We start from the raw sequence: 14,388 nt of genomic DNA, 5'->3' as shown, positions 1-14,388 counted from the left end.
TCAACGGGGGAAGGATGTGACACCCCAGGAAAACCAGTGAACGCTATAACTTACCTAGCTTCCTCAGTGAGTGCATACCAAATTTCGGGACGAAATTTCCAATTAGTTGGGGATAATGTGACAACTCGGACTTTAGACCTACTTTGTGTAACGTAGGTGAACGTGTTATGATTACGAGCTTTGATTTAAATAAATGATATGTTATTATGTGCTACGTGTATTACGTATTTAATGTGTTTGTTATTATTAAATCGGATCGCACAACACACTCGGCCCAAGGGCAGCCCAAGCGGATGGGCCGGCCCACTCCCTTATGCGCACCAATTAAACACATTAGGGACTTGCTTGTTCTCACTGGTTACCAAGACATTCCACACACACAAAACCCTAGCTAAACTCTCTCTCTCCCTCTCGTTCGCGAACCCAAGACGACAAGCACACTCCCGATCGGACATCATCCTTGATCGAATCATCTTTTCTTAATCGGTTAGTGTTTAATTGTTTAGCTAATTGAATGATTTATATGTGTAATGAATCGGCCATCATGTTATTAATCGAACATGTTATATGTTAGGAATTGTTGTATGATGATGTTGTTGTGAATCGGACATGGTAATAGGTTAATAAATTCGTGAGATAACCGGTCGAACATGTTTGTGGATCGGCCGGATATGCTTGTTAATCGGTCGGACAGGTTATATAATCGGGTTTGTTGTTGATGAAAATTGTTAATCGGCTATTGCATGAAATCGGTTAATAGGATCGGCTTTGTTATGTTTTGATTTGAATGTTAACCGGCCGGACATGCTTGATGATCGGCCGGACATGTTTGATAATTCGGATATGCTCAATTAGGGTTCTTGATAAACATGTGAATCTTGCTGGTTTGATCTTGTTGGTGTTAGCTAAATGGTTGGAATTTTGTTAATCGATAAAACGATAAGTATGGAAACCATTAATTAGTTGTAACCGATGGGCATATGATCCAGATATGTTAACTATTTCGCACACACTAGTCTGATAGCACAAGCTAGCTGGACCGCACGAGCAGGAGCTGCTAAACCGGACGGATTGGCAATCGTACGAACTGCCAATCCGGACGAATCAACGGTCCGCACGAGCTGAACTGTTCAACCGCACGAACTAACAGTCCGCACGAACAGACAGTCCGCACGAACTGACTGTCCGCACGGGTTGACAAACCCAATGGATCGGACGGATGGTCACCCGCACGGATTGACCATCCGGACGGACTGCTAAATCGCATGAACTACCACTCGCACGGATTTCCATCCGGATGGACCAGTGGCCATCCGCACGAAATGCCACCCGCACGGAATGCCCATCCGGACGGATTAGTTACCACTCGCACGATTTGATTTGTTTTGTTTGGGCCATGACTTATGCTTGCAACTTGTTACCTCTGTTTAACCCTACGTGCTATACGTGAATCGAACCTGACTTGAATAAATGCATGATAGGACGTGATTAACCATTACTTGCTACCTGTTCACTTGTGTATCTGCCGAGCAAACCAAGGTGAGTTCACACAGCCAAGGCATGGGATTCCCGGGTTGGGAATTGGGTTGGATATGATAAAATGGAATGATTACTCGTACTTACGCATATACCAGACTATAGACCATCGTCCTCAGGTTAGTCAGGACACGTTACGTAAAGCCTACGTAACCCAGTATGTTTGCCATTTGTCTCCCGGGTCGGGAGGACACGTTACGTAAAGCCTACGTAACCCAATACTTTCTACTGGCTTCCGGGTCGGAAGGCCACGCTACGTAAAGCCTGCGTAGCCCCCACGCGTACCACTGTCCTCGGGGAAGGGCACGTCACGTAAAGCCTACGTGACCCTGTACGTTTTTTCCTGTTCTCGGTAAAGAAGAACACATGGTCGGAAGTTAGTCTAGTAAGTACCATAATGAGAAGCCCGTTATAAAGGATAAACGTGAGAATTCCTCACCAATAGAATACACTTGCTTGGGAAGCCTTATTAGATGAACTTACGCATGATTATTACAAACTTATTTCCTGTGAACTCGCTCAACTAGTTTGTTGATTATTTGCTGCATGCCTTGCAGGGCCTTATGTATACTAGGAGCTTGCACCAGAGGAGAAGCGGGTCGTTGTGGACAAGAACTCGCGAATGCTTATTAAACACTTTACATTCACACATTGATACTTATATTTGTGGGTTTTACATTTAATGCTTCCGCTACATATACAACGTTTGGTTTTGAAAACATCAATCGTATCCTTGATTATTATTATTATATGCTATGTTTGATATGATTGATGGCTTGATCCTGGTCAGTCACGCTCCCAAGCGGTGGTATTCCGCGTGTGGGATTTTGGGGGTGTGACAGATTATGTACCATTAACATGAGGAATCAATAGTTGTGACTGAGGATTTCAAATTCATGCATAAATTTGATAGTTTTTAATTAAAAAAAAGTGTTGGGAAGGGTAAAATTTATATAGCCTATAATTGTTGACTTTTTGCTTAAATTCGTCATACGTTTTTCTTTAAACGACAAATTCACTTTATATATGAATATAAAGAGCCTTTATAACTTTTTTATATGACACTTTTTTTTAAAAGAATTATACCATAAAAACGAGCATTTAATTCATATTAACTTTAGTGTAACATTGTTATATATTTTTTTGTCTAAAAAACTTGATATGATATGCATAAAAGTTGCGCAATTATATAAAGGTTGTGTATTTTAAAATAAGTTGTGTAATTAGTTTTATAGGTTGCGCGATTATGTATCGCGCAATTATAAGATAGCTTGCGTAATTGTGATATAAGTTCCGTAATTATGTGTTCGTAGGCGTAATTATGACAGCGCACAAAAATACCCTTATTAAGTGAGTTTTTTATGTATTTAAAAAGTGTGTTATTATGATGTGGTAGCTAAGTAGAAACGTTTTTTTAGTGTTTTTGTGCCTGTTATTGAGAATGGTCTTAAAGGTTAGTGAGCCCACTACTAGCTTGTTTTTGGGTTTTCTGTGAAAAAATAAAATGAAACACAAAAAACACCAAGGTCTACAATAGTGATGTAACAAAATACCTAAAAACATATTTAAAAAAAAAAAGTAAATTATAAAACTCGTCCTTTAGGGTGTAAGGGGTGCTCACCTAAGAGGTGAGTCCCCTCTCTTACGCCCAACCAATCCTCGTGTGCCACGTCAACTCCCCTCTTAAACTCCCCTAACACCCTAAATTGATGGCGGCACTCCCCTTTTAGGTGACTTGGTTTTTATTAAATAAAAAAAAAAAAAGAAAAGCATTGATTGGTGCCCTCTCCCTCTCTCCTCCCCCTCTCTTCGGTGAGCCGCCACCGGTTTGTTGCCTCTCTCTTGGTCACCGATATGTTGGCGGTGCATTCACTCATCGGCAAGAGGGGTCACCGATGGGAAATCGGTGAGCACCCCGTTCAGCCTTATGTATGTATGTTTTTTGCAAATCATGTCATTTGTCTTCAACAATTACATGTTATATCATTTACCCCAAACCCAATTAATTTTCTCAGTTAATTGTAGTCATGTGAGGCCTACGTGAGGGCATTAATGTCTTTTGACCTACCAATTTTTCCCTCAATTTAAAACCCCAAAGTTGGAAAAAAGGATTGTAGGTTAAAAGACATTAATGCCCTCAGATAGGTCCCACATGACTACAATTAAATTAACTGAGAATATTAATAGATTTGGGGTAAAGGATATAACATGTTAGGATTTATAAACATTAGGTATGATTAATGTAATTATTGAAAACAAAGGACATAATTTGTAATAACATAAATATATATACATATATGAGAGTTTTGTAATTTACTCTAAAAAATAAGCATATATTGTGAATGCTATAAGATGCATAACTCACTTCCTCTACATTCACGACGTGTAATCTGAACTATCAATTTACAATTACAAAATTCAAACAATATCTATTTTCATTAAAAATCAAAAACTATTATAGTAATGCTTATCCATTTGGCAATGATCTCTAGATCAAGTGGTGGAGGGTTTGCATTTCTCTTGAGAGATGCAAGTTCGACTCCCACTTGGTGCAGAGTGAGGCACTGGTGGGCAATGATAGGAGACCCAGGGAAACCTGGGTTGGATCCTTGAGCCAAACGGGTTTTACCGGTAACTTCACTGTCGTGCCTATGGGCGGGTGAGTTACCGGGTTTTCCCCAGAATTGGTGGTGGACTCGGGTTACTCTCGGAGTACTCCGTTTGTCTAGTCAGTGCCCCGAGAGTGCTCGAGATTGAGTTTGTTGGCCGTTCAAAAAAAAAAGTAATGCTTATCCATTTCATTTTCACATTAATAAAACAAAATACACGTGTGAAACAACACACCAAAAAATATCAACAATCCACAAGGACAATTTAGTCCTTTCACACTAATAATCAAGAAACCTATTAATAACTGTCATCAGTCATCACTAACCTCCAGCTCGATCATGGCTTCCCCATCGCCATGGCAGAACTCATCACCAAAACCGTCACCGTTCACCGGAACCTCATCTCCGATCACCGTTTTTCCGGTCATCTTCACTAACAAACACCGAACTTCTTTCACTACTTTACCTTTTCCGCACTGCTGTTGCAGTGCCAGACCTAATAACGAGAAAACGAGACTCAGAAAACTCGATAAAAACCTTACGATCGGAACAGTTTCAGTCTCTGATGATGTTGTTGTAAGTAGAGAAGAGAAATCGATGAAGAAGAGACCGAATCTGAGCTACAAATCGTTGTTTGGAAGACGGACGTTGTGGCGACGGATTTTTTTTGCGTCGGCGAAAGTTCGGAGTATTCTGTTGCTGAATGTTATTACTCTCGTTTACGGTAGATCTGAATTTCATTCTCGATTTCGATTACTCAACAGTATTGCGATACATATTAGTTATTGAATCGGTGTGATTGCTAGTTTAATGCCTTAGAATTTGTTGAATTGTGATGTATTTTGTTCTAATGTGTTTTTGACATGAATTGATCGATAATCGATTGATTGAATCGATGTAATTGCTAATTTAATGCGGTAAGTTCTGTTGAATTGTGATGTATTTTGTTCTAATGTGTGTTTGACTTCAATTGATAGATAATAGACTGATTGAAACGGTGTAATTGCTAGTTTAATGCCTGAAGTTTTGTTGAATTGCGATGTATTTTGTTATAATGTGTTTTTGACATCAACTGATAGATAGTAGACTGATTGAATTGGTGTAATTGCTAGTTTAATGCCTTAGAATTTGTTGAATTGTGATGTATTTTGTTCTAATGTGTTTTTGACATGAATTGATCAATAATAGATTGATTGAATTGGTGTAATTGCTAATTTAATGCGGTAAGTTCTGTTGAATTGTGATGTATTTTGTTCTAATGTGTGTTTGACTTCAATTGATAGATAATAGACTGATTGAAACGGTGTAATTGCAACATCAATTGATAGATAATAGTAATAGTAAATTAGTAATTGAATTGTGTAATTGCTAGTTTAATGCCTTTAGTTTTGTTGAATTGCGATGTGTTTTTGTTTAACGTGTTTTCGACAACAAGAGGCATTCTGATATGAACCGAATCGTTAACCAATTGATCCAAAGAAATTAGATAAGAAACTTAAGAGAACTTGAAGATTTTTGGAAAACACTTAATTCATATTCATTCATCATAATAACTTAGAAACATAAATGGCTTTATATAGCCCTAAAATTAAAAAACCAATACTACCACTAACACCACTACCATAACTAAAAACACGCAACATAAAGGAAACAAACTAATTAAAATGCAGATGCATGGACTTCGTGGGTACTTCATGGGTTGACCGAATAAGGCACACATCAATCCATCCCACTTGAACTCGACTTGTCCGCAAGTCGAAAATCCGGATACGACTTGGTGTAAACCAGTGGCGGAGCTTAACCAAAAGTTTCGAGGGGGCGTAAAGTGATGGGACCCAAATTTTTTTTCCTATCCTTATGTTTCGGGTGGGGTTGGGTTGGTTATTCGATTCAAATCGGGTCAAATAATAATAGTTCCAAATAAAACAAAGTGTATATCTACCAAACTACCCATCATTTATATACAAAGTTTATAAATATTTAGGATATACAATTTAGGAAAAATAATTAGGGGGGGCGATCTATATAATTTTAAAATTTTCGGACGAAAAATCGAAACTTATACACTTCTAACCGAAATATTGGGGTGGGCGGGTGCACCCCCGGGCATCCACAATATTTCGCCCCTGGTGTAAACCACGGCGGACGCCACTCGACTCGTACTGTATCATTCGGAGCAGTCACAACGGAGCGCCAAGTTGGGTGCCACTCGCGTTCGTCGGCTACGTCTTCTCTCGATGTTCCATTGCCCTTTTGCGAGTTTCGGTTGTGTTGTTGGCATGGCGGAGTGCTGAAGACACGAGCCGAAATTGTGGCCGGTGTAATCTGTAGGTTCGAAGGTGAAGATGGTGTTGGTTTGGTGGTCACAAAAACAACGAGTGAAGGTGGTAGTTTGAGGGCTGGTTTGGTTTTTGGTGGTGGGTAGGCAACAATTTGTGGTAGTGTGGCGCGAGCGGGTGACACGGCTGGTGGGGCGGTAGCAGAAATGGGTGGTGGAGATCGAGGGGTGTGGTGGGATTAGAACACGGTTCGGGTTGATCGGATCTCAGCGAATACGGTTTCAAACCGGGTCTCGAGTCTTGCAAAGGATTCTCTCCATTGACGGAACTCGGGTTTGGATAGATTTTGAGCAGCCATAGGTCCGAACTCCGAAGGGGGATCACGGCGGCTCTGATACCAATTGATATGAACCGAATCGTTAACCAATTGATCCAAAGAAATTAGATAAGAAACTTGAGAGAACTTGAAGATTATTGGAAAAGACTTAATTCATATTCATTCATCATAATAACTTAGAAACATAAATGGCTTTATATAGCCCTAAAAATAAATTACCAATACTACCACTAACACCACTACCATAACTAAAAACATGCAACATAAAGGAAACAAACTAATTAAAATGCAGATGCATGGACTTCGTGGGTACTTCATGGGTTGACCGAATAAGGCACACATCACATTCTTCTGGCTCCTGTAGAATAGATCTAGCACAATGAAAAACCATGTGAAGAATTATGTATTATTAATTCATAATTCACTGTATACAGGTGTATAAGGAAGATAATTACAAATGAAACCTGATTAAAACACAATGAGGATAATTGCAAAGGAAACATAAGCAAATCATCTTTTAACTATGGTAGAGATTATTACAATAAACCCTAACTAATATCTCCTAACAATATTAGACTGAAACTATAAGATTCTGTAGTTTTCCCCTAAATTTATTGATAATTGGATGCAATGTGGTCTAAACCGTTACAAATGTCTGCATATAAACTTCTGTATGTTTCATGTTTGGTGATGAAAAGGAAGTTCAGCAGAATATCTTTAAGAAAATAATTTGTTTTAATTGTTGTAGCTAGTGACATACCAGTGTTAAAAGAGGTTGAAGCAGTCATGGACCCCGCAGCTTTCACTGTTGTGAGATTTACTGTCACTGCCATTCCGTTTCTCCCGTTTGCTTGGAGAGCTTGGGGCGATGTTCAAATACGCAATTCAGGACTTGAGTTGGGCTTTTGGGTCAGTTTAGGCTATATCATGCAGGCTTTTGGACTGCTGACTTCTGATGCCGGGCGTGCATCCTTTATTTCTATGTTTACCGTAAGAAACACTTGATATAATTTGTAAATTAAACCAAATGCATTTTAAAAGGAGGTGTTTTTATTTTAGGTAATTGTGGTTCCATTGATTGATGGTATGCTAGGAGCAGTGATTCCTGCTCGAACTTGGTTTGGAGCCCTTATGTCCATTATTGGGGTTGGAATGCTGGAATGCAGTGGCTCACCTCCATGTGTAAGGATTATCTTCAAGCACAAAACATCCATGACCGGTAAATGACGCTTATGTTAAATCTTTCAGGTTGGTGATTTGTTTAACTTTCTAAGCGCCTTATTCTTCGGCATACACATGCTAAGAACCGAGCATATATCAAGGAAAACACACAAAGATAACTTCTTGCCAGTTCTTGGATATGAGGTCAGTTAATTCATTCATATGTTCTGCTTCCACAATGTAGTGAATATCAAGAAAAGGTTTTTCATAATCATACGAGTAAAATGCCATTTTAAGTACCTGAGGTCCAAAGGTTTGTTTTTCTACATATGGATCCAAAAGGTTTGAAATCTTGCCATTTTCATCCGACTCGTTAACTCCATCCATTTTTTAACGTTAAGTCATGGGTATTTTCGTCCTTTTAGACATTTTTTGTGATGATTAAAGGGTTTAGATGGGGAGAAAGTAAATAGAGGTGGATCTTTATTTCTTAGTGTTTTTTATTTTAATAAAAAATGTCTAAAAAGTCGGAAATGCCCCTCATTTAACGGAAAAAAATGGATGGAGTTAGCGAGTCGGATGAAAATGGCAAGATTTCAAACCTTTTAGATCTAGATGCAGAAAAACAAACCTTTGGACGAAAGTCGCAAAACTTGCCAAACCTCAGGGACAAAAATGGCATTCTATTCTAATCATTTCTTTATTCCTAGTTTCTTATAATGACAATGTTACAACCTTGACTAATACACAGGTGTGTGTTGTTGCTTTATCATCTATTGTTTGGTATTTGATTGGAGGTGTGATTGATGGTAACCTAGAGTATCATCCATCATCTTGGACATGGGAAATGTTTATGAACTGGATTGTGGAGTTCCCTTGGATACCAGCTTTATATACTGGTGTCTTTTCTACTGGTACATGCTTGTGGATAGAGGTATGATGTTATACATTTGCATGCATTATTTTCTATTACATGATCTAGATTCTAGGTGATAAGTAATGATTCTGTTCAAACCTTAATAGTTTTTGGAGTAAAATGCCATTTTCGTCCATGAGGTTTGGCCTGTTTTGCGATTTTCGTCCAAAGGTTTGTTTTTCCACATCTGGATCCAAAAGGTTTGAAATCTTGTCATTTTCATCTGGCTCATTAACTCCATTCATTTTTCTCCATTAAGTTAGATGTGTTTTCGTCTTTTTGCTAACTTAAAGGGCAACTTGGTCTTTTTCATTTTATGTAAAAAGACTGAATACCCCTGAAAAAGACCGATTTGCTCTTTAAGTTAACAAAAAAGACGGAAACACCCCTGACTTAACGGAGAAAAGGGTTGGAGTTAACGAGCCGGATTAAAATGGCAAGATTTCAAACCTTTTGGATCCAGATGAGGAGAAACAAAGCTTTGGACGAAAGTCGCAAAACTAGCCAAACCTCAGGGACGAAAATGGCATTTTACTCTTTTTCATTACATGATCTCGTTTAATAAGTAACGATTCTGTTCAAATCTGTATGGCTTTTGGCTAGGGTTGTTCATGAGCCGAGCCGAGCTAGGGCAAGCTGGCTCGGCTCGGCTCGGATTTGAAACCGAGCTGAAAATCTAAGCTCGGGCTCGGCTTGGTTTTAAACCGAGCTGGCTCGGCTAGGCTTGGTTTGGCTCGATTTTAAAAATAAAATTAATACATAGCTCCCAAAATTCAGTATTCGAAAATATTATTCAATACTTCAAAATAACATATTCAAAATAAGTTCAACCTAACACATTACAAGCCAAAATCACGTTCAACAACGCAAAATAAGTTTTATATTTCAAGTAAATACAATATTTGTTCATTAGCATAACAATCAACCTTTAAATATGTTATAGATATTCATGTTTTTGTAATATATTATATGTATATAAGAATAAAATATATGGGGATGGTTCAAATGAAAACCACTTTTATTGTGAAAACTCGAAAACTAACTAAAAAAGCCTAAAAAAACCTAAAAAACATACAAATTTTTTTTTTTTTTTTTTTTTTAGAAAAATCGCTACTTTTTATATATGGAAAAAAAATTTCAAAAAAAAAAAAATTTTTTTTTGGTTGTACTGCACATGTGCACTAATACGGAAAGCCTAAACCACTTAACCCACCCCCCCCCCCAAAAAAAAAAAAAAAACCTAAACCCCCCCACCCCCACCCTCCCGAAAACCTAAAACTAAACCGTAAACATAAACCCGAAAAAAACCTAACCCCCCCACCCCCACCCCCCAAAAACCTAAACCCCCCTCCCCCCCACACCCAAAAACCTAATCCTAATCCTAAACCTCCAAAAAAACTAACCCTAAAAGCTAAACTAGAATCAAAAAGCTAATTTTAAGCATGTAATGCACATTGTAGTACATGTTATATTGCACATGTGCACTACTATAATAATAGTATTGAAAACAAGACGACGCCATAAATCTTTTTTTATGTCATAAAAAATATGCTCGAATATACTTGAATGAAAGATAAGAAAATTTGTGATCTTATGGTGCCATTTTTGTTTTAAAATGATAACGTATGGAGAAATGGGAAATGTTTGAAAAGTTATATATTTTTTTCCAATTTTACCCCTCCTTCATTAAAAGTCTTCCCCCCCTCCTTTTTAGTGGGTTTTAGTTAGTTTTCTAGTTTTCACAATAACTAGTGGTTTTCATTTGAACCTTCCCCTAAAATATATTATAAGTAAAATAATTCGAGCTAAGCCAAGTCGAGCTACGAGTCAAACCGAGCCAATTTGGCACTTTCTAACCGAGCCGAGCCGGCTCGACTCACTTTCAAACCGAGTCATATCGAGCGAGCTTTTTCCGAGCTAAATCCGAGCGAGCTTCGAGTGAACTCCGAGCCGCGAGCTTTTTGGACAGCCCTACTTTTGGCTCAAACTTAACTTCTGATAATACTTTTGTTACTTGTGGGCTAATGTCTTGCATATGATTCCATATATGCAACATTTAAAAGAAATATATTTCATACACCCCAAGTCATTGAAGAAGAGTTCGACCTTGATGAAGCACTTTTCAAATTTTCATGCATTATATAAACAGATGACAGCAATGCGCGATATATCAGCCACAGAAACCGCGATAATATACGGGTTGGAGCCAATTTGGGGAGCTGGTTTTGCATGGTTTCTCCTTGGTGAAAGATGGGGCCTACCTGGATGGTTTGGTGCTGCTCTTGTTCTAGGTCACCACATATTTTTGTGTTTATCTTCTTGTTTTTGAAGCAAAACAGTAAAAAGAAAAAAAAATTATTAAAAACTGTCGAATGATCTCTGCAGGTGGAAGTTTAACGGTGCAGATAATCGGGGCATCTTCTCCCAGTTCATCTGTAAAACATGACAGTTCCAATACAAAAGATGGCGTCACTCTTATGCCAGATAGACAAAGCGGGCTATCTGCTTCACCGGTTCCAGTCAGTTCTAGAAAAGATGTCTCTGATTTATTAAAGAAGTAATGATATCCCAAATATATATAATGTTGTAGAGTAGAATGTAGGTTTAACCAATATGCAGAATATAGGTGAATATTGCGACTAGAATATGTAATGCGTCTCCCGGTCTTATAACTTAGAGCCATTGGCGGACCCACCCTTTGGCCAAGGTGGGCGGCCGCACCCCGTGAAAAAAATTTTAGTGTATATTTTAGGCAAAAAACCGGCCGCACCCCTTGAAAATATGGTTGAACACCTCATCCGCACCACCAGCAAAAAATACCTGGTCTTCTTAGAGCCAGCAAAGAGCATGTAGAGGTGATATATGTTAAAAACATGTGCATGTATATAAGTGTATATTATTTGTCAAAATATCTATCATATTGTTGTTTGTTCCCATCCAGTGGTAATCATTAACTAATTGTATCAAATGACTCTCATGTGGGAGAGATTCAATTGTTGTACCTTTTCTGGGTTATTAGCCGGTTTTGGTATTTGCTAATCGCTATTGATTTGATTCTTGGGTTTTGATTTGGAAACGCAGTTACAGTTTAATGCCTGTTGACTTGATATGTAGCCAACTAGCCAAGTGTTGTCGACCTGGGCCGTAAGATGATCTGGAGCCAATTGCTCAGGTCATGTTTGGTCCGAAGTCGTGGTCCAGTCTTTCCTGTTCTGTATTAGACTATATTGTTATTAGCGTGAGTGGGCCCATGGGCTCACATCAATATAGAGAATATAAGAAACCCTAGAAAGCTAAGGTTGGTCGTGGGCTCACTATATTATTCTTAATGTGAGCCCACGGGCCCACCTTAGTAATAACATAGTCTAATTATTGGTTAGGCGGTTATTTCTGCCCCTGGTTTGTTGAGAAACCTGCATGATCTTGTTTGATCTTGTTTTCTTTGATTTGCTCTTAAATTATGGATTAGGATCAAATACAAAGGATCCTAATTGTAAGAAGTGTAAGAAGGATTTATAGAGTGACAAGTGTCTAGTAACCTAAAACTAAACCCACTACACAAAAAAACCCCACTACAAAAAAAAAACCTTAAACATCCACCACCACCAAAAACCTAAACCCCCACCCCCACCCCCCACATCACCCACCCTAAAAAAAAAAAAAATTTTTTTTTTTTAGCCGAGGGGGTGGGGGTTTAGGTTTTTGGGTGGGGGTGGGGGGTGGGTGTTTAGTTTTTTTTTAGATTTTTTTTAGGTTTTTTTTTTTTTTTTTTTTTTGGGGGGGGGGGGTTAGGTTTTTTTAGGTTTTTGGGGGGTGGGGGGGTTAGGTTTTTTTAGGTTTTTGGGGGGTGGGGTGGGGTGGGGGTTAGGTTTTTTGGGGGTTTTTTGGTGAGGTATAGTTTTTTTTTTGTTTTTTTTTTTCGCCGGGGGGGGGGGGGGTTAGGTTCTTTGGTGGTGGGGGGGTTAGGTTTTTGGGTGGTGGTGGGGTGGGGTGGGGGTGGGTGTTTAGGTTTTTGGTAGTGATGTAGGGGGTTTAGTTTTAGGTTATTGGACACTTGTCACTCTATAAATCCTTCTTACACTTCTTACAATTAAAAGCTTTTGTAGAATAACTTGACCCCTTAAATTATTAATAAGGAGCACTATAGACAAACTCTTAAATCGTACATAGGACCCGAGAGGGAATTGCACAAAAGAGCGAGCAAAGAAGATCACACATCAAAAGGACTTGAGAGGGAATTGCACAAAAAGAGGGAGCAAAGAAGATCAAGTATGGAAAGAGACATGCCTAAGGAGGAGAGACCAATGAAGAAGCAAGTCATTCCTCCAATAGACCAAGTAATGAAACAAAATGTTTTTATGAGGTGGTGTCATACTTTCACTAGCACTAAGAACATGTATAGTGGAATAATTAAAAAAACGCAATAACTATTGCCACGTAGGCAAAGACACAATAACTAAGTGTAGTGATTTAACTAAAAGAAAAAAAGATATGGTTGGTTGGTGTGTAGTGGACACCACCTGTTTTCTCTTTAACGCCCGCCATTGGTTTGGTGGTTAGAGCCCTCAGTGCCCTCCTTTGACTAGGCGTAATGGTGTTTAACTAAAGAAGCTGCTGAGGTGGAGGCATTGGCGCTTTCACTACACGTCTAACAAAATATTAATATTTTGTTAAATATTAAATGTGATTATGTAAGAACCCATATCTTTACTAAAAATTCATAAACAACTACAATAAGGGAGGACATTAAGAATACATTATAAAAATTACACGATCTATAGTTGCATAAAAGTCTTCAGTATTGTTGTTCGCTCTTGATTGAAGTGGTAAGCGTACATAGGGTCAGCTGAACAAATTACTTGGTTAATAGATTGTTCTTATTAGTCGATAGCTTTAGTAAATATTAAGATATATATGTGGCCCTATTATTTAGTTCTAGCCGGCCCTAGAATTAGTCTATATATTATTTGTTATTCTCACTGTAACATAATCACAATACAATTGCAATACAATCTGATACCAAGTTCAGAGCTTCATCTCTGCCGTCACAAACCCTAGCAGGCTACAGCCTTGTTCCGATCCTTCTTCTTCCTTTTTTTTCTCTGCCGATCAGTCTCCTTTCTGCTGTTTCTGTCTTCGACAATCATGGCCATGATCGCAGCCTTTACTACAACAGAGAAAACATCACACAACTCACACAAGTTTGCCTTTACCCTATCCCCTACTAATTACGGTTTCTGGAAAACAATGATCTAGCCGTTTCTGGTTACAAACAATCTCATCGGCTACATCGATGGTACAATCCCCTGCCCATCGCCAACCATTCCTGCTGCTGCTGCATCCTCTGATAAAAGTACAACCCCAGCCGAACCTGCTGCTAATCCAAACTATCCGATATGGATAAACAATGACGCACACGTCCGGATGATCCTTATATCAACCATATCTGAGGCAGCCTTTTCTCACGTTCAGGGTCTCGAGATCTATGGTTATCTCTTGAACGTGCGTACGCACCCCACTCTGCATCAAGAGAATACACTTTGAAGGCAC

At 38.7% G+C, this 14,388-nt stretch overlaps 1 protein-coding gene across 1 annotated transcript; it reads left to right on the top strand.

The window, feature by feature from the left end:
• Positions 1 to 4,460: 4,460 nt before the first annotated feature.
• LOC110871936 lies at positions 4,461 to 11,877 on the top strand. The gene is made up of 7 exons (XM_022120697.2): positions 4,461 to 4,869; positions 7,510 to 7,751; positions 7,821 to 7,943; positions 8,010 to 8,126; positions 8,674 to 8,856; positions 10,988 to 11,129; positions 11,224 to 11,877. Exons 1-7 carry the CDS (start codon positions 4,485 to 4,487, stop codon positions 11,397 to 11,399), a joined length of 1,368 nt encoding a protein of 455 aa, XP_021976389.1. The 5' UTR covers positions 4,461 to 4,484; the 3' UTR covers positions 11,400 to 11,877.
• The last annotated feature ends 2,511 nt before the right edge of the window (positions 11,878 to 14,388 follow it).

This window comes from Helianthus annuus, chromosome 8 (genome assembly GCF_002127325.2).
Source record: "Helianthus annuus cultivar XRQ/B chromosome 8, HanXRQr2.0-SUNRISE, whole genome shotgun sequence".
NCBI classification, from domain to species: domain Eukaryota; kingdom Viridiplantae; phylum Streptophyta; class Magnoliopsida; order Asterales; family Asteraceae; genus Helianthus; species Helianthus annuus.
Note: the sequence above shows the minus strand (reverse complement) of the source record. Positions and strands in the feature narration are given on the sequence as shown.